This window comes from Phoenix dactylifera, chromosome 15, assembly GCF_051530095.1.
Source record: "Phoenix dactylifera cultivar Ajwa chromosome 15, Ajwa_hap1_PhDact_Kaust_v1.1, whole genome shotgun sequence".
NCBI classification, from domain to species: domain Eukaryota; kingdom Viridiplantae; phylum Streptophyta; class Magnoliopsida; order Arecales; family Arecaceae; genus Phoenix; species Phoenix dactylifera.
In genome coordinates, this window is record NC_143204.1 from 13,098,481 (window position 1) to 13,119,141 (window position 20,661).

The following is a 20,661-nucleotide window of genomic DNA, read 5'->3' on the forward strand; positions in this document are numbered from 1 at the left end:
GATGGGTCCATGAGTATATGAGCACCACTAAGGTCCTTAACCTATCCAATGGAGGACTATTTCACAACAAGGTGATGATTTGATCGACAGGCAATATGAATTGTAGATTAGATTTGATTATATTGCTTATTATTAGAGAGAAAGTCCTGCTGTCCTCGATTTATCAAACATCTGGTATATCCCTTTTTTAAGTTTTTCTTGACGCCATTCAAACATCTCTCTCCCTAGTTTGCTGCTATCTTCGCCGCCTTTTGCAAGATTGATGACTGCAGCACCCCCTACTTCTCAATCACCAACCCCCCCCCCCCCCCCAAAAAAAAAGAAGGAAAATTAAAAAGGATGCCTATATAACGTTTACAAAAGGATGGTCGTGCATGTCCATTGGATGGTCAGGATGGTCCATTGGTAAGCTTATTTCCGAGCAGATTAAGCTCAGGATGGTCGTGCATGTCAAGCTTTATTCTAGTAGGACTTCGCCTATGGAACCATTGTTTGCAAGAGATAGGTGTTTCAAATTGGTGAAGCAATAGATAAATTCTTAAGACTATTGGAAACAATTATCTCTTTGCCACCACCAATTCCTTGCACCTCATCCTCATCCATGCCTTCACTCTCTTTGCCATCCTCCCCCAACACCTCCATACCACCATGGGAAGCCGCTAGCATCTCTCTAATCCCTAGGGAACTCCCAAAATTCCTCATCAACGATATCTGATACACCACATTCCGTAACATATATCTTCACACATCAAAGAGGTGAAAAATTAGATTCAAATTGTTTTGATTTTTTCTTGAAATTCATCCTAAGAAACAAAGATGCAAGTAATCGACGATGATGGAAGAGAGGGGAAGATGGTAAAGGGGTTGCTCGGAAATCCTATTCGAAATATCGAATTGGTCAGAAGGGAGCAATCCAAGCATGGCGGAGATGGTCTGCTTCATAGAGGCCTTAACATGATCCAAAAGAATTACCAGATTCAATGTGAACCAGATAGAGTTTAGAAGCGAGATTCACCACATTGAAAAGTTGAACCGTGAGCTAAACTTTTGAAGGCTATAAATTAGTTGTATAATGTCCATTGAAATAATTATTTTTTAAAAAAGGAATCTTGTCTTTAGCGATCAAGCCCAAATTCCATCGTTTGGAACTTAAAATAAGCTGGTCAAATCAAAAATTTTATTTTCGAAAAAGATTTTGATTGGGCTTATCTCTCAATTCAAGAAGAATCAGGTGGAGTGATAGAATATAAAGTTTGATATAGAAGTCGAAATCCACCTTCTATAAAATTTTAGCTTTTTGAGTTTATTTCTACTAGTCATGTCTGTTGTGGTTCAAATTCGGCCCGAGGGTGACCACGTCAGAGGAGTCGGGGGGAGTTGCCGGACGGAATAGAGAAGGGAGTCGCTTCCTGTGCGCCGGCGGACCTGCACAAAGCCTTGCCGGTGGGATTTCGATGAGGACCTTCCGATGATGAAGTTAGAGTAGATTTTAAATAGTCTAGGCAAAAAAGTCCTTAGGCGTTACCTGATGGGGCTATTTATAGTCCCCGCGGAGGTGCCCATGTGGCATGCAACCGGAGCTTGCTTGAGGCATATGGCGTAGGCCGTCCTTGTGAACGGCATGGCGTCGATAGAGGTGGTAGGGTATGGTCCCTAGTTGACATGTCGTGGAGTGGCCAGCAAGCAAAGCATGATGCGGTGAGGTTGTAATGTACGGCCACGTATGTGCACATAGGGGTGTGCGTAGGTGCGCACGTGGATGTGGCCACAGGCGAGGTCGGGCTCGCTTGGAGGCCGCAGGCTTTACTTGATGAGTACTAAGGTCGGGCTCGCTTGGAGGGCTGCAACAAATATTTGGTGAGGTCGGCTCGGCAGACATTGAGGTCGGTTCGGCCTCCTCGGCTCTGAAGTCAGCTCGGTTGGGGGCCTCAAGCTCGGGCCGGGGTGTTGTTGCGGATACCTGCGGTCGACGGAGCCTCTTCAGCTCTCAGTTGATCCGGCAGAGTGCTCCGAGCCCGGCTCGAGAGGCATGATTGTAGATACCTATGGCCTACGGGGCCTCTTCGGCTCTTGGTCGATTCTGCAAGGCGCTGCAAGCGGAGAGGTTCGGGCGAGGTCTGCTCGACCTTTTGTAGGGTCTGAGGTCGGACTGGTGTTCAACAGGATTGAGGTATAGCCTGTTCGGTGCTGATGTGTATTTGGTTGAAATTGGGTGGTTCCATGTTGTGAACAGGACGATCCATTTTGCCCCCTTTCAATATCTATTTAGGAAAAATGAATTCTAGTAGAACTAGAAGAGAAATTCGATCTAAATTATATAGGAGCAGATATCACCATTATAAATAGCAACTATGTACATTGATTTTATCATCATGAATGAAATAAAAGGGGACGTAAACCCTATTTTTAAAAGTTTCACATTTTTAAAAAAATTTCTTTTATGAGATTTGAGTTGAGCTGGTTGAAAAAATTCTTCTTTGTCTTCCATCGAATCACGATGGAGGTGGAGATGCCCTTCTCGATGATGGCAGTGTCGGCTCGATTTGGCTTAGCACGTTAGCCAGGCCTGCAAACTCGTGAAGGTCAGAACTTTAGGTGGAGACAAAGTCATTAACGAAACAACCACCATCAAATTCAGATGATAGGAGGAAGGGTGACAAGCAGTGGAGAGGAGGTAGGATTCTTGGGTCTCGCAGAGATGGAGGAGATGACGGGGAGAGAAGGGGGTTTGGAGTTGGTGGGAAGGAGGAGGAAGTGGCAGAGCAGTAGAGCTCTCGAGGAGGCTGCAAGGGTAAGAGAGAGGGAGAGAGAGGGAGGCAATCATGTTGGACTTGTGGTGCTTCCATGCTTCTGATGGGTGTTCCTTCTACCATAAATGAATGGCTCGAGAGCAAATTGGAAATTGAACCGAAGCCGATCAACTCAAGTTTAGTGGTTTAGCTATTGTTGATCTGATATTTAATTATATTCATAAAAGTGTTGCAAATTTGAAATAATGATAAGAATAATTTTGTCATTTTAGATAGTATCTAAGCGCCATTGGCAGGAGGTGTCTTGGATCGTATTATATCACTATGAACTTGGGTGATCTAATTAAAATTTTTTAAGGTAGAGGGGGTTTAAGTGAAAATCGTCTGGGGCTGTTTGGGCTGTTTCTGTAATTTTCTCACTCCCCGGCCTCCGCATGAATATATCATTGTGAATGGTTTCTTACTCTCACCGCAAGATACCATAGTCCAGATTGTCTTGTCACGTGACACCTACTTAAAACGGCAAAGCGAAACCCTGCCTCTGGTTTCTTAAAACGGTTGTTTCTGTAATCGTGGCCGTTGATATCACCCGGACCTCTCTTAATATCAAATGACTCGGGAAGACTCTAGGTTTCAAATTTATTTGATCATCAAAAGCCTTATCGGCTTGTAATTTTTTTATCTCATAGGGGTATTATAGTCCAAATAAAGTAGAGAACCTGGAAAGACGCCTCTTAGAAAAACCCTTTCAATTAAGATATTATAAATTTACGTTATATTATATAGGCGTTGAGTTTGTTTTAGGATGGTGGGGTTTGGCCAACCTCCAAGCAGCATGTCAGTTTTAGAATTAGAAGAATGACACTCCAAACTCCAAATTAACTTGGAAGTGATAAAATCACTCCCATTTAACGTCAGACTCACCTCCTGTGCTCCTTTCCTTCGTTGGCATAGCATGGATGATAGCCAGATACATGCATCTCAAACTTGGCATATACTTGAAGAAGTAATTTCCTGAATAAAAACTAGTGAAAGTTATAAGCCCCTCTCTAGAATATAGCCAGAAATAAATAATTGGCAACATTTTTTATAATGCAAACTCCTGGATATTATAACACCATGTAGAATCTCATGTGCATGGATCTTATCCAAAGCCATTTCATGTGTGTCATATAGAGCCAATTCTAGTTTATCTTAATATAAACTTTTTATAGTAATAGAGTGGCTAATAAAGTAGTGCATATGGCAGCAAATTAGCGGGAATCTCTTAGCAAGATAATCTATAGGTTGGGATTGCTCATGACTTATGTTGTTTATTAGCTCGATGTATTAGGGGCATAAATTCAGAATCTAATATACGTTCATTATTGGCCATATTTATCAATAAAAAAAAGAGAGAATGTTGAGGAGAATGACATATATTTCTTTCTATATCCACTTAAATAATATAAGTCTATAGGATGGGGTCCATGTATCCCTATTTTTTCAACTCCACCTCTAACCATGGAATAGGCACCTCTCTTCTCTCTGAAATTCATACCCTTTTCACAGTACAACCCTTCATAAATATACTCTAAGATCAAGAGAAAGAAACAAGTATACTGTATTAAATCTAGCATATATAAATAATATTTGCTCCAAATAAATTGATCATTTGTATGGATTATTATGGCGCCAATAAGTTTTTTTATTGGAAAAAAAAGAAAGACTATGCCTTCCTATATTGAATATGAATTCTAATCAATTATAGTGACGAGAATATGCGTAACATGATTGGATATATTTGCGAAATACTTTATGTCACATGAAGATCATTTTCAGGGCAAGCAAACTACATGCTCATGTACGTGGAAAAATGCAAACAACCCCTATGGGTTTGAGCATTAATCATCTAACGTAATAGATTGATGAACTCCATAGAGAAAGCAAGTGTGAAAATATCGGAATATCGGTCAAAGATGGGTGTGACTGTCAGCCAAATGGTAGTTAAACCAATTTCCTTCCCACTAGATTCCTGAACTTCATATAGAAACCAATTTCCTACCCATGGTTTCCAGGCTCTCTGGCTTCTCCTACCTCCTCCATTTCGAATGGTTCGCGTTTAATAAGAAGAGCAAAATGGCATTAACTTTATTGACAAGAATAAACATCCCCAGCGAGGCTAATTAATCCCATTAAGTAATTCCAGTAGGAGGGAGAAAGCCGGAGAGACCGCGCTATATGCTAACGCTCTTCCGTGCGTTTAACTTCTCCGCACTCGCGCGCAGTCCCGGAGGAGCGAGAGAGCGAGCGAGAGAGACCTTGCGGCGGCGGCGGCGATGGCCCCCCCGGCGAAGCCCCCTGGTCCCCCGGCGAAGCTGGACGAGTTCGTTCCACACCCTGTTAAAGAGCAATTGCCCGGCATCGACTTCTGCCTCGCTAGCCCTCCGCCATGGGGTCAGTCTCGTTCCTTCATCATTGCTTCTTCCCTTCTCATCGCCAATTCTTATTTGCTTCTCTTTTGGTCTCCAGCGGAAGCCATTGTTCTGGGATTCCAGCACTATCTGGTGATGCTCGGCACCACCGTCCTCATTCCCACCATCCTCGTCCCCCAAATGGGCGGCGGCGCAGTGAGTTTCTCTCTGATTCTGTCTCTCTCGCTCCCTCTCTCTCTCTCTCGACCTTTTTGAATCAAAGGTGATACCTTTTTCTCTGTTTCATCCGTTGGAACTGTTTTTTGAAACGAAACGGGTGCAGGAGGAGAAGGCGAGGGTGATTCAGACGCTGCTTTTCGTTGCCGGGATCAATACTTTGCTGCAGGCCTACTTTGGGACCCGGCTTCCGGCTGTGATCGGGGGTTCCTTCACTTATCTCCTCCCCACCATCTCTATTATTCTCAGCAGGCGCTTCGTTTACATCATTGATCCATATGAGGTCTGTTTCTTGTAGATTATATGAAAGTCTTTTTTTTTTTTGTTTTTAAATGTATTGGGGGTGATTTATGTTCTTTTTTATCAGAGGTTTGTGCAAACGATGAGGGCGATACAGGGGGCTCTGATTGCTGCTTCCAGTTTTCAGATAATTGTTGGGTTCTTGGGCATTTGGAGAATCGTTATGAGGTCTCTTTGCTTCTCTTTTTCTTCTTTCTTATCCTTCTTTGTAATTGGGTTTACTGGATATCAGGATATGAGGAATAAAACTTTTGTCAAATTTTCTTTTTTTTTTGGTTTTAAAATTCTGCTTCTCTGTTTTTCTTTATCTTCTTTTTCTCTGCCAGATTAAATATTGATGTTCTTTTCGATGGGTTTAGGTTTCTTAGCCCCCTTGCAGCAATTCCTTTTGTGACTCTTGCCGCGCTTGGGCTTTTCTACATTGGTTTTCCCAATGTAAGTAATCTATGTTCTTTAAGGGGTCCTCCTGTTCATTAGTTCATGATCAGTATAATCGTCTCATTTCTTGGGTTGGTGTGTTCTGTTTCTGGTTCATGCTTCTAGTTGGCAAGATGTGTTGAAGTTGGGCTTCCGGCACTTGTTCTGTTAATATTCTTCTCGCAGGTAATTGGGTTTGCATGACCTAAGTGAATTGTTGTTCGGGATTACTATTTGAGTGCTTTCGTGCTGTCTGATATCAATGGTTCTACCATATGACTTTGTTTACTTGGGGTGTTCATTATCTGCAGTATGTTCCCCATGCAATTGGCAGAAGGAGAGCAATCTTTGATCGATTTGCAGTGCTAATTACTGTTGCAATTGTCTGGGCTTATGCGTACATTTTGACTGTGGCTGGTGCTTATAAACATAGGCCTCCACAGACACAGTTTAGTTGCCGTGCGGATCGCTCTGGCCTATTACGTGCTTCCAAATGGTATTGCAACTCCAATTGGTTGGATTTATTAGTTTGCATTCACTTTTTCCTTTTTCTTCAAATTGATGTCATATGTGTTTTTTCCCCTCATGTTTTCCATATTGTTCATAGCAACCACCATACTATAGACTGGCTGGATCCAGTAGCTTTCTGTAGGGATGCCTTTTCGAATTATCTTCTTTTCTACAATGTGATTTGCCTTAACACATAGTTAACACATGGTTCTTTCATTTGTACTTTCCCTAACAGTTTTTCAAGATTTTATCTGTGTAGGGAATATGGCCTTAGACCTTTATATGGGCATTGGGCTTTATTGAAATCTACTTGAAAATTTTCATCAACATAGGCAGTGGTACTACAACTTTCTCTTTTGTCTTGCACGTATCTACCTCGTCTGTCTTGCTAGTAATTTGGAATTGTTGACGTGAGACTCAAAAGTAATTCTTCCACTAAATAGCTAACAAATCGTAAACAATGCTCGTTTGAAAAATCATGGCTATTGATTTGGTGCACTTTGACTTGGCTTTTTGTTTATTGAGACATACTGATTGTGGTGTCAAATGCAGATCAGAAGAAGCGCTTTAAATTTGATCAATATCGTGATTTATGTTATTTTACTTTTATGAGAGAAAAAACAATGAAGAATGGCTTAATGCTGCCGTTAGAATGCAGACACATGTTGTCTGCACAAAAAAAGTTATTTTCGTTTCTTTTTTTATAAATATTTAAGATGATCTTATATTTTTTCTACCAATGGGACATGGGTCTGCTTGTCGGCAGTCTCTCAGGGTATGTGCTAGGGAGAGGTTCTGTGCTTGAATTTTGAAGGTGGCACTCCTACTGTTACTTCCAAATAAAAAATGGGTTAATATATTGTTTTCTACAATTACATGCAGGATAAAAGTTCCCTATCCATTTCAATGGGGAGGTCCCACTTTTGATGCAGGGGATGTTTTTGCTATGATGGCTGCTTCCTTTGCTTCATTAATTGAGGTTTGTATATTGTAGATGCTACGTAGATCCACTTGTCATTTCATCAATTTGATTGTCTCTTAACCTTTTCTACTACATCTTGAAACAAGATTGTTTAGTTATTGCTTCTTGTGCATTCAGAAGAAAATTTTCTTTTGAATCAGTTTTAAATTATGTTGACAATTGCTGTCTTTTGCTGAAGACAGCAAAAGTTGCATGTTCGTTGGTGGAATTATCCCAAATGATATCGCATAGATTTCTAAGAATCAACTTGGTAAATTTGTGGATGCCAAAACAAGGATTATGAAATGTTCTCAAGCTTTTACCAAGACGTATTTATTGTTTGTTTTTCTACAAGTGTATTTCAAACAGAACCAGTATTATACTACTGGAACTATTTCCATATTTCAGTTAAATTCAGTTGAAGCTTAGATATCTTGAATTTTGTAACCCTCCAAGAATAACAATATCTGTTGCAGTTGCCCTTTTCCCCTTGTCTACCCTTTTCCAACTGGTGTATCAAGAATCTGTTTTGGACCTTAAGCATAAGATTTTACAGAGCTGGTTAAATGGATATTTTTGTTTTAGTAAACCAGTTATAACGATAATAATCCCAGGGGGAGGGGGGGATTGAGAGGGGGATGAACAAGTGATGGCTTTACCTGAATGCTGAGCTATTTTTTTCGAACTTGATGTTACCAACTATAAGTTAGGGTTTTCTGTAAAAATCTCTTACAGTGTAGATAATAATGTTTCAATAGTTTAAAGATCCCTATTGATGGATACTATGGTAAAATCATGGAGATACATAATAGAAAATATAATTTGCATGTTGAGTTATCCATAATCATTCACATTGAGGCCTAAGACCATGAAAAAATGCTCATAATACTTAAGTATCTTATATTTTAAGCTTAGCTAAGACTTGTCTAGTTGGTCTATATACAAACTCACTATGGAACTTATAGATTATTATTATGTAACTTGATTCTGGTGTCATGGCACCTCATTTAGCTTGTGATTACGGTACTACCCCTTTGGAGACCAAGAAAATGGTACTTAAGAACCAAAAACAGAATGATATTTGAATGTCAAAGGTACCAGATGCATGAGTTCTGGGATAGGAGTATTTTGTAACTCATCTTTCATTTTGTATTGCGGGATGACTGTAGTGAAGCAGTGAATACGATGGCCACTAGTGATAACATTACGAATGATCCTAGAAGAATTGATGAAAGAAAGGTCACTATGTCTAATATTCAATGACAGACTGCAATGCTAATACATGCCATAAATGTGTAAATTGTGTGACATTACACCTTTTTTTGGGTACCCTATTTTTTGTTCTTGATAGAACATGTGGAGAAAAAATCTTATGAGATGGATGAAGATTAAGATGAGAAAGATTATTATTCGAGTTTGCTTATCTTCAGAATTGATGGCTTCCATGATGGTGGATTCTAGATGGCACGTATAAGTGGGAAACTATGGTGGAAAAAATAATAACCAAGTGGAATATTTAATATTACCATCATTTATGAATGTCATCATGCTTGAGCTTTACAACAGCTTCACCTAAAGGTTGAGAGGAATCAAAACATATATCATGTTGCGTGGATCAACATCTATGATGCTTGGTCGTCATTTCTGTCAGAAAGTACTGCCATACATGGTGTGATATTTTTATAGTGACCTTTCATGAAATTTTGCTTGGATTTCCGTGGTTAAGAATTTCTTACAATAACAATCACAGGTGCAAATTGATAAATGGATTATGTGTAAGGCATATAAAAGTTGAACCAGTGCTGATGAAGATGAAACAATAAAATCCCTAATGCTGATCGTGAAAGAGGACAGCAGGTAGATGATAACAGTGAAGGGTCAAGGTAACAATGGAAAGTTGCTTAAGAAGGTTCCTTTGGTGGACATGTTGGATCAAGTAGGGATTAGGTCATAGCTTAGGCCCTAAGAGTCTCCCCGCCCCCACAACTAGCTTGTTTTGCTAACAATAGCCAGAAAGTATGGTGAGACACCTTTTGAAGAGGGCCCTACATGCTTTTATGCTTTATGTTTCAGAAGGGGATTGTGCTGCACTTTATGAGGAAGTATCATGCTTTATTTTAGTATTATATCCCTTTAGACATCTAGTCCTTTGGATATTCCCCACCTGGCCTTCAGCAGCATACTGCAGAACTGACCGATTGTTTCAGGTGATCCATTTAAGTATGGGCATTCGCAATATAATAAAAATATTTTGTTTTATATTCAGGTTCAATGAAATAGATAATAAAGTTTGAGTTGTTGAAGTTACTTTTAGCCAAATGAAATGCCATTTTCTATCTAAGTTGGAGACTGGTGAGATTCTGCTTTTTATTTCAAATATTGTGGTGGCCCTCCCACATATCTCCCTATCAACGTTATTTTACAGTTTTTGAATTTATATCATGCTTAAACTCGGTTTGGTAAAACCCTGGAAGTCCAGAAAAAGTTGACATGAAGTAGAGATTACTTGTCTTGAAGGTTAACCCATTTGAGTTCTCTCATAAATGTATGTTGCACAAATTTTACCATTCAAAGTCTGTTGAGAGATGCTGTTTCTTAGCCTTTTTTTTGACCAATGGATGACATTTTGTCATGTTTCAACATCTGATTCTCGTTCCTCTTAGCTTGCAAATTTAAAGGTTAAGTGGTACTCTAGCAAACTTTTAAAACATTGGCAAGATGGAATATATGCATAGTTAAGTAAAATATTAGACTTTTACTAGTCCATACATGCTTACATGATAACATGTACTCTAGGCTATTCTAAAAGGTAAACTAGTTCTAATCATGTGGATTTTTCATGTGATTGTATGTTTGGGGCACTTGTGGTCTCTTTTTTTTTTTTTCAATTATATCCAATTGTTTTGGTCTCGATCCCATCCTCTGCATCGGTGCTTTATTATTACGTTATTATATGCCCCAAAAATAATGGTGGCATGCCCAAAAAGCTCTAGTAGCAACTTGTGTTACACCCGAAAAGCCCTGATACAAAAGTATAGTACACTTTGGACGGGTGGCATACCGAGCTCTGCCTTGGATATTTTTATCCTATTGGGTCTGTATAGTATGCATCGTACCACCTGGTTTGTATGGTACATAAAAAGTTGATTATATTGTTCTCTTGCTTTTGTCTTAATAAATGAATATGGATAGTTGTATGCTGGGGCTTAATAAGGTTCAGGATATACTTTAAAAAATCCTAACACTATTTAAAGCAGCTATATTTTTGAACTTTTCAATTTCCTTTGCAACCCTAATTAGATATCTCCTTTAAATGTTTAAACTATTCTAACTTCTATAAAATAGGATTCTGGTGCTGTTAAAGGAGCCCAAGGGAGAAACTCTCCTTATGTAGGGATTTTCATGACTCATGTTCTCCAAAATACAAATTTATAGTGGTTTTCTAACATAGCAAAACTTAAGGTTATCTAGGTTAAGAACATAATATGTCAAAAAAATCTTAAATAATTTTATAAGGTAGTGATATTAGTGTGTACTTAGCACTAAAATCTTTCTAGAATTTAGTCCATATATAAAATCTTTAGTAGTAGCCACATACATTTACATGTGTATCATAACCAATAAAGAAAAATATGGATAAAACCAAGGCGGCATATTAAGATTCATAGACTTCTTGATGATATCTGATTAGATGAATGCTTTATTTAAAACTATGCTTGAAGAACAAGGGACTGTAAATTAATCAATTGAAAGAGAGTAGAGAATGCAATTTTTTTAGAATTACATGTGAAATTAGGCGAGAAACGCCTGAAATGTCTTATTCTATTTTCTTATTTAATTTAGAACTACTATATATACAAAGACATCTCATAAAATTAGAGTTGGCTGATCCAGTGCAGATATGGGGTGTTTTTGTGTAGTTATCCCCTAGTTTCAATAATATAGTTGCCCGGTTGGTTGGAGGGAACTTAGATTAAGAGTAGTGCTAAGAAAGTAGAGGTGTTGAAATGATAGTTGAACCTCTTGTTTATTAGTTGCTCACCTGGTTGGCAATCATCAGTAGATCATTCTAGTGCTTTGACTCTGTGATTTATCCATTTACATTTGAGTTAGAATGATTTGATATTCCATGCTTTGGCAAATAAAACTGATATATGTCGATTTTTGATGATGATTGTAGAATTTAATTTTTATCTCAGTTAGCTGGACTCAAGGTCTGCTGAACCAGTTGGAACCGACCGGTTCAGCCTGTACCGTACCGGTAAAAGGTCGGAACCAAACGGTTCTTTGTCCGTATTCGCACCAGTACAAGCCCGGTACTGGTCGAACCGCACCGGTTCGGGCTTGTACCAGTGTGAACCGCACCGGTTTGTACCGGTACTCGTGGGGAAGAAGGGGGGAAGAGAGGAGAAGAGACAAGGAGAGAGGGGAAGAAGACCTATCATGCTACCTGGCCTCTTTCTTCCTCCTGAACACCTCGCGGGGAAGAAGAGCTCCTTTGCTCACAGGAGAAGGGGGAAAGAGAGGAGAAGAGAGGAGGAGAGAGGGAAGAAGAAGAGGAGGAGAGAGGGAAGAAGAAAAGAAAAAGAGAGAGAGGCCGCGGGGAGCGCGCCTACGTGCGGGGACGCGGGCGCGAGTGGAGAAACACGTCCCCGACTCGTGCTCACGCGCATTCCACGCGGTGGGATCATGGTCGACGTGCGGGGAACCATGCGTGCGCGATTCCCCGCGCGGGCTCGCTGTGCGGTGTAGCGAGCCCACGCGTTGCCCCTCTGCAGCGCGCGTCCACGCATTTTCTTTTCAGAACCGGTACGGTTTGGTACCGAACCAGTACCGGTCTTCATCGGTATGTCGGTTCGGTCGGTTCATCTAACCTTGGCTGGACTTCTATATTTAGCTTGCTTAATTCTGTTGTACGGTGAACATCAGATGAGTTAATCTATTGAATTGAGGGGCTTAGATTAATATATGATGTGGTATATTAAACTATTATTGCCACATTAGCTAGAATAGATTGTTAGGCTCTTTTTTTGGGGCTGGCTAGTAGGAATTAGAGGGAAAGAGAGGAACAATGACCTATATGATGGGGTACCGATACCAAACCTATATGCAGTATAGGGGATTACCAAATTGACTTTGTACCATGCATACCAACACTGTACCAAGATGGTACTCGTACGAGGTCCGGTACTAAGATATTGAACCTTGATTTTAACTTTTTTTTTTTTGGGCTAGCAGTTAAAACTTAAAAGGTTTCCATGCTTTATATAGAGATAATTGCATTCTAGTATTAAATCAAAGCCTTTTTTCTTCTTGGAACCTTGTTGGCTTCTTTTCTTCTTTCTTTAATTTCCTTAAATTCTTCAAGTACACCTTCTCCACTCTCTTCTTTCTTTTCTCTGTCTTGAATAACTACTTCATCTGAAAATAATGCTGATTTCAGCCCTAATCTTCTGCTGTGCTGTATCAAGAAGTCTAATTATCAGTTGGGCAAGGCTCATGTAGATTGCACCTGTTTCTTCTTATTCCTTTTTCTAAGCTTGACGTATTGACTGGTAGTAATAATGGCTGCAAGATGTTTTATGGTTTTACATGTTTTCTGTAATGAAAGTGGCAAAAGCTGAAATCATCTTTCCTTTCTACATGGGAAATCATGAGATTGTGCTCTGTGGGGATCTAGTCAAGCGAGCCTCGACTAGCTAAGCTTTGCTCAACTCAAGGTCAACTTGATTAAATCTACTACATCAGAACTTCCAGAACAACTAGAATTGTCATGAACAGAACATGGTTGTTCATGCATGGCTCTTTCTAGGGTCACTCATGTTGCATTTTGTCCTTATACACAGCTCCCTTTGGAGAAAAAATTTAGTTTCCCACCCATCATTTCTTATTGGAGACAGCAACTTTATTGCTGGATATAAGATCTAAAATATTCATTATATTGGGCTCATGCTGAGCTGTGCATGAGCTGGACAGCGATTGCTTAAACTTGGTTCCAAGATTATTTGTATTGCAAATTAAGCAAATCCTTCTCGAGCTGAACTGAAGTTGCTCATGATGATGTTGCAATTGACACTTCAGCTCTAACTCTCCCTGTTATTTTAGAGGCGATGAACACCTGTTGATGGCATAGAAGGGATATCATTTAAGGAGGCAGTGGGGACTAAATGTTTGGGATGTTGAAATCAGATACAATGATGATGGTAGAATATCTGCTTGGGGCTAAGTTGTGCTTGATTATGAAGTTGGTTTGCTAGGCTGCACCCACACAAGTTGGCTGGCCTTATTGGCAAGCTGCAGCAGGTTGGGTTCTAGCTTATTTGGCCGTAGTTCAATAGTTCAACTCCCCCTGGTATTAAAAGAAAATGTGAAGCATATCTCAAATATATGACATTAGTTCTTTTATTTGGAAGTATTTATGTTGATGGAGGATGAAGCTTTTTATCGGAACAAATGGCAGAAAGTCAGTCCAGATAGAAATAATCATGCATGTTTTCTAGTTGTGGGTTGGCACCGAAGAAAATTTGATCAAATATCTAAAGGTTGAATTGGATATATAAATTCACAAATAGCTTGATTAAATATTTTAGACCAACTTTTTTGAGTTTTCCTTGTGTTATCACAGATTGTTAAGCATTGTCTAGAGATCTTTGCCCTTCTTGTCTGAACCATATCTTCGCTTAATATCTTAATCTTCTCATTTCACCCTTATCTGTAGCTTTTGCTGATTATCTTGATTGGAGTTGCATTAAAATCAGCATCTCTCTTACCTTTATCATGAGTTATACATAATATCAATGATGCATAGTGTTTAAGATTTGTATTTCGAGTCTATACTAATAGAGTGTGTTGAGAATGTTCTTTTTTGACCTGTGGTTGGCTGTGAATTGAAAGCAACTTAGCAAGTAGAAATATGCCCTTAGACATGGATGTATAAGTAAAACTTTCTAGGATTCTGGGAAATATAGACATATCTAAGTAGCATTTGGTCTAAAAGGGGTTGCGCATGTAAAACAGATGTCCAAGCTGGGTAGTTTCTGTGGAAGCATGACAAGTTGACAATCCTTTTTACTTCAGGATTTTTATATGGATAGATGCCAAGATTGAATATAATTGGTGGTTTGTTAGCTCTGGAGGGTTTGCACCTCTTTCACTTGAAGATTAGTTAAATGTATAGAGTGTTGGCTAGAAGGCACTATAATTTGTTCCAGTGGGAACCATAGCATGGTTTGGCCATTACCATTTTAACTTTCTAATTAAAGTTTCTTTATTTTCAGTCAACTGGTACTCTCATTGCAGTGTCAAGATTTGCAAGTGCTACACCAATACCACCTGCCATTTTTAGTCGGGGCATTGGCTGGCAGGTGACAAGATATTCTGCTTCTGTTTATTGCCATTACTTATAGCACAGTTTTTAGTATTGTTTCTCACACATTTGGAGTTTCAGGGAATAGGTATATTGTTGGATGGAATGTTTGGTACTGCAAATGGCTCAGCAGCATCAGTGTAATAAGCTAAAAAGCTCTGGTGGTTCATAAAGAATAAAGAAAAACAAGCTTGCAAGTGGTTAAATTTGAAATGACTTACTAGCGGGTTTCTTGAACAGTGAAAATGCAGGTCTCTTGGGATTGACACGAGTTGGAAGCCGGAGAGTTATTCAAATTGCAGCTTGCTTTATGCTTTTCTTCTCCATTTTAGGTGATTTTCTAAGTATACATAGTGGAAGTAGAAACCATTATTTGTGTAATGTTATTCTGATGCAATATTTGTGTACTGTCCAAAATAAACCAGGAAAGTTTGGAGCAATTCTTGCATCAATACCGTTACCCATTGTTGCTGCTTTGTACTGCGTACTCTTTGCCTATGCTGGTATGTGATTCTTTGGATGGATGTTCCAGTGGTTATTCATTTTTCTGCGTCATTTTTTTTAGTTTAAAGTGTTGTCGCTGAGTGGCACATCTGTCTGTTTGTTCAGACAAGCATGCAAGCCATTAGTAGTGTAGATTTCCAATGCCGGTTACAACTGAGATTTTGTTTGGTTACTTTGCTTTCTTCATCTTTATTCATTCAACTACACATTTTTAGGAGGCTGTAAAGCATCCATAACCTTCTCATTCAAGCAGACAAAATTAATTTAGTACAGGTGATATTATTGTTGCATTCAAGATTATGTGTCACTTAAGCATAATTTCTTTCATATTTATTTGTTTAAAATATGAGGGATCAAATTATGTGAGACAATAAATAGGCTTGTCATGCTCTGCAAATTGGAATAATGGATCATAAACATGGACAATTTAAGTAAGCTGTGCTATAGAGATAAGAATGCTAAGTTGAATACATTATTAGATCAGGAAGGATAGAGAGGGAGACAAGGAAAAAGGTATTGGAGTTGAACAAACCTATTTTAAAATGGACTGGTTAAAATGGTGTGAGCATGTGCAGTGGAGGTGAGGAAGCCCAGTAACAAGAGGGGCTTGATTTGTGCACTTTAGTGAGGAACAAGGAGAGTAAGGCCTGATACAATCCAGATGGGAGTTGTGAAAAGGGGATTTAAGAGGCTTATGTTGATAATATATAGCTTTATTAGCACTATTTACTTGAAAATATATGTAAAGCAGAACTTAAATTGTTTCATTTAACCTTGTTGATTATGGTTATGGTTGTTAGTGAAAAAGGTTATGGTTATGGTTGTTTAACACTACTACCATAAAGGAGTGGAATTTCATTTATTTTAAGAGTGCCTTTATAGTTTAAATATTTCAATCTTGATTGAAGGTTCTTGGAGATTTTGTCGCAACAGGTCACATGGCCTGTCCTTTACTTACCTATGTATGTATCTATGTATGTGTATATATGTATGTATATGCATTATGTCTGTATACTTATAAAGATAAATACGCACACATAATAAGAATGTCACTAATGACCTGAAGCTCTATGGCACTGACAGGTGATTATTAACAGTAACAACACATATTTAGGAAACGACAATGGAATCATGCTAGTAATCATGTCTTCTATTATAACACATTTTTCTTCTATTATGGCAAATACTGCTTGTCCTGGATAACTGACCCCAGGCATTCAATAGATACTTGAATCTTTTATAGTTTCAGTCCTTTTGGGTCGGTTCTAGATATCTATTTATTTATGGGAGATAAACTGGTGAAGCGTTCCTGTGAAAAGTGGATTGTATTTATAAAGATGCGTAAGTAGTTGGAAAAATTCCCTGCTCGGATGGTGTCATATCATATAACCATGAGTGTTTCTTTTAGGTGCATTACATGTGCTAATACTAGTGGTAGTAATCTAGAATGATCTTCGAATAATAATACTTCCACTTCGGGCTGCAGGAAGTTATGCACTTTGCTGCATAACAAAATTTGTTTTTGAGTATCTAGTATCTGCTATGTTCACTGGCAGCATGTTTGGTCTGTGTGTGGATTCTAATTATGATCCTCTTGTCATGCCACCAAATATATTTTTGCTAAAATATTATTTACAAAATGTCACCAATGTTTATTATTAGTTTCATTTGAATCTTCAGCTGAAAATGGGTCGGATAAAACCCAATGAGTTGGGATCATGATTGAATTGAGTTTGCATCTAAAAATCTGGATCAATTGGATTTAGAGACAGAAACTGATTAATCTTTGGAACTGATGCACATTCCAAGTTTTTATTCAGATTTGAATTTGGATATATCCAAATATTAAGATTTTTTTCTCTGGGATTCAAATTCGGATATCCAGATACTAAGGTTTTTTTAGATTCAGATATCTGGATACCTTGGTTAAACAAAAAAAAACTTTTACATGTGTATGGGGGCTTCCCTAACATTGACATTGATGTGCATGCATCCATGATGACAAGGGAGAGGGCTGTTAATTATCTAAATTCTGCATGCAAGGTACTTGTCATTTTCCTACTTTAAAAATATATATATATCTAAATTTTCTAATTTAATTTTGTCCCTATCAAACTATGCTCAAGAATCTTATTTTGTAGCCAAAGTGGAATCCAATTTATATTTGTATCTGCTTAGGAAAAAAAATTTAATATTCAATTACTATGTGTATCTATTTAGGACAAATATGGAAATAAATTCTAGCATGTTTAATATCCATTTCCATATTCGTCTGCACTCAATTAATATAGATGTGGATATGGATATACTAAAATCCAATCTGTTTTCATCCCTATTTGTATTTGATTAAATCTATAATCATTACTGTTGCATGCAGTTTGAGAAATTAATATATGAACTTCGTTTGTAACAGGTCCACCATACATCATCTTATGCACTAATTTAATTGTTCCTTAAAATATGATCAACTACTCAAGTAAAAAAGAAGAAATGTAGTAAAAAAGAGGAAATGTAGTAAAAAAAATTTCTCGTTGGTGTGGGAATTCAATTCAATGTCAATGTTTGCCCCATGCTTTTCTCCCTTTGAAAACTTATGACCATTGTTTATTATTTTGCAAACAGCTTCTGCTGGGCTTGGCTTTCTTCAGTTCTGCAATCTTAACAGCTTGCGGACGAAATTTATACTAGGGTTTTCTTTGTTTATGGGCTTGTCAGTGCCAGAATACTTCAAGGAATATGAAATACTGGCTGGTTATGGCCCAGTCCACACCCGTTCAAGAGCAGTAAGTGAATGTTTAGATTCTGCCTATATTTCTCTCTTTTTTTTAGTTTTTTAAAAATATATGATGGTTTTTGATGCATTGCAGGACTGTTAAATGCTTCTCTTGTGCAGGAACTGCCCTTGACAAATTCAATTTTTTTTTAAAAGAATCAATAATGATAAATTCTTCAAGGACCTGACATCCTAATGATCTTTACCTGTTCATTCATCTATAGTTGCAATGCATCACCAGAAACAAGCCGGGCTGGGCAGGGCCTCACCTCTACCTGAGTCCAGCCCGAAATTTGTTTTTGGGCTTTGGCCCGAAAATATTTGGAAAACCCCGGCCTAAGGCCGGCCTGAATCCAATTGTGCCAGCTCGAATTACTTGTTTGGGCCAAAAACTGGACTGGCCCGAACCACAAAAAAAAACTTTTGAATGACACCCAAAATAAATTAGTTATAATTCAATATCCAGTTGTCAAATTAAGGCTAATAAAAAATAAATTAAACATCCAACCAATTAAACATACTTTGACGCCCACTAGACCAATGAACCCATTGGAGACTTGGAGTATTGAATAGGCTCATTTTGGAATTAGCTTAAATGCTTGAACCGGGCTAGGTTTAGGTCTGAATTCAAGCTTGGGCCGGGACAATGATCTCTCTGAGCTCAGCCCAAAAAATAAATAGGCTCTGTAATTAAACACAATCCTAGCTCGAAATTTTTTGGGCCTAGCCCATAGGCCGACCCGAAGTCGGCCTGGCTCGATGGTCTTCGGGCCGGCTCAAGCCCATTTCCAGCTCTACACCAAATGTTGATGCAACTTTGTGGCATCTCTGCTGCCTCTTATTTATTGATTTCCTCTGACCTGTTTGATTTTGTTCACATCGAAGCTGGACTGAGAACTCCTTGTATGTTGCAGTTTAATGACGTTGTCAACGTGATATTTTCATCACCTGCAACCGTGGCAGCCATAATTGCTTACTTCTTGGATTTCACTCTCCTGCGTGGGGAAGCATCCACAAGAAGGGATAGAGGTTGGCATTGGTGGGAAAAGTTCAGATCTTATAGAACAGATCCAAGGAGCGAAGAATTTTATTCCCTCCCTTACAATCTGAACAAGTTTTTCCCTTCGCTTTAACCTGAAGTAATCAATAGTTCCTGAAGTAATCAATAGTTCGCGACTTTGCCAGTTACACAGAAAGAAAGGGGGAAAAAAGAAAATCAAGAATTTTAGAAATATTTGATGTATATTTTTTATGAGAACAAATTGGCCTTATGACAGGCTAAACATGTTGCAGATCATATTTTACAGACCACTACTTGGACCAATTGCCATATGCACTAGTGATCCTTGTAATTAGGAGGCATAGATTTGTTCATTTTCCGAAATACTGTATGTTTTTAAGGCAAGCGCATTCAAAAGATGGCATTCTACGCAGTTGTTATTCAGTGAAGTACCAGCATGATTTCTTTGGGATGAGAAGCATGATATGATATATAAATATATATACTTCAGACATTAAGATTGGGTCGATGCCTTGTAGCATATCAGGAATTGTCTACGTTTCTATTTACATGTAGTCTGCTTGTGTGCTCTGGATTACAGAACTTTGATGGTGCATATATCTGATTTTAGAATAATTGTTGGGGAGCTTCAATGTGAATGTGTATTTTATGATCTTTCATGCGGGTAACATTTCACCAGGACGAATGAGTTTAGGTAATGAGCTATCTATTCAAAAATTCCCTCTACTACAGCAAAGAAAAGGTACCTGAACTGAACTTTTGTGAGTGGCATCTTAATCATCATTCTTATCCTAAATATACCTACATGAAGATGGCGAGCAGGTGCGCAGATAAAAGATATTAGTGGATTATCAGTGTCCATTATATTTATGAATCAGCAGCTTGCAGTAAGGTTGCTCAGTTAGAAAATGAGTTGAGCTCAAGCAGGTCTTGAGCTTGGCTCGGTTTGATAAAAAATAGTCTCAGAGCTTATACAAGTATATTTGCATGTATGTCTGGTAGTTCTCTTCCTCATAATCTCCAACGAAAGTTACTTGCTGGAACTATGGAGGGCCGGTAAACCTCCTTGGTCAAAATATGCTTGTAGGTTGATTCTGTTGATTATATAAACTGTATGTATGTGGAGCTCTGGTACTTTGCTCGGTTCATTTGTTCCTTAGCTCCGCATCAAGCTTTCTAACTCCTAATGGTTTCTTGATGGGTAATAAATGCTTCTGCTAGTAATTCTCTCTCTCTCCAATGGAAGAAAGTTGCTGGAACTGTGGAGAGACCAGTAAACCTCTTGATGGAGAAAATATTAGACACTCAACCTCGAACAAAACCAACCTCTCCATGGCCTCATCATAAGCCAATCTTGGACAACTTCGGCTCCAGCCGAGGAGCTGACTAACCGAGGCGAACGACTTCGGCTCTGGTCGACGAGCTAATC

The 20,661-nt window shown here is 38.6% G+C and overlaps 1 protein-coding gene across 1 annotated transcript; it reads left to right on the forward strand.

Moving 5' to 3' along the window:
• The first annotated feature begins 4,766 nt into the window (after positions 1-4,766).
• Positions 4,767-19,725, forward strand: LOC103721615 (nucleobase-ascorbate transporter LPE1-like). The gene is made up of 14 exons (XM_008811885.5): positions 4,767-5,186; positions 5,262-5,359; positions 5,487-5,663; positions 5,748-5,848; positions 6,040-6,115; positions 6,224-6,283; positions 6,409-6,593; positions 7,490-7,586; positions 14,846-14,932; positions 15,016-15,074; positions 15,175-15,266; positions 15,360-15,437; positions 18,061-18,221; positions 19,126-19,725. Exons 1-14 carry the CDS (start codon positions 5,069-5,071, stop codon positions 19,342-19,344), a joined length of 1,608 nt encoding a protein of 535 aa, XP_008810107.3. The 5' UTR covers positions 4,767-5,068; the 3' UTR covers positions 19,345-19,725.
• Positions 19,726-20,661: the final 936 nt, after the last annotated feature.

Excerpts from the sequence above, each read along its gene's own strand:
- LOC103721615 (XM_008811885.5), top strand. The coding sequence starts at position 5,069 with ATGGCCCCCCCGGCGAAGCCCCCTGGTCCCCCGGCGAAGCTGGACGAG. Across the intron at positions 6,284-6,408 it reads TGTTAATATTCTTCTCGCAG|TATGTTCCCCATGCAATTGG; the intron begins GTAATTGGGTTT and ends CATTATCTGCAG. Across the intron at positions 15,438-18,060 it reads CGTACTCTTTGCCTATGCTG|CTTCTGCTGGGCTTGGCTTT; the intron begins GTATGTGATTCT and ends TTTTGCAAACAG.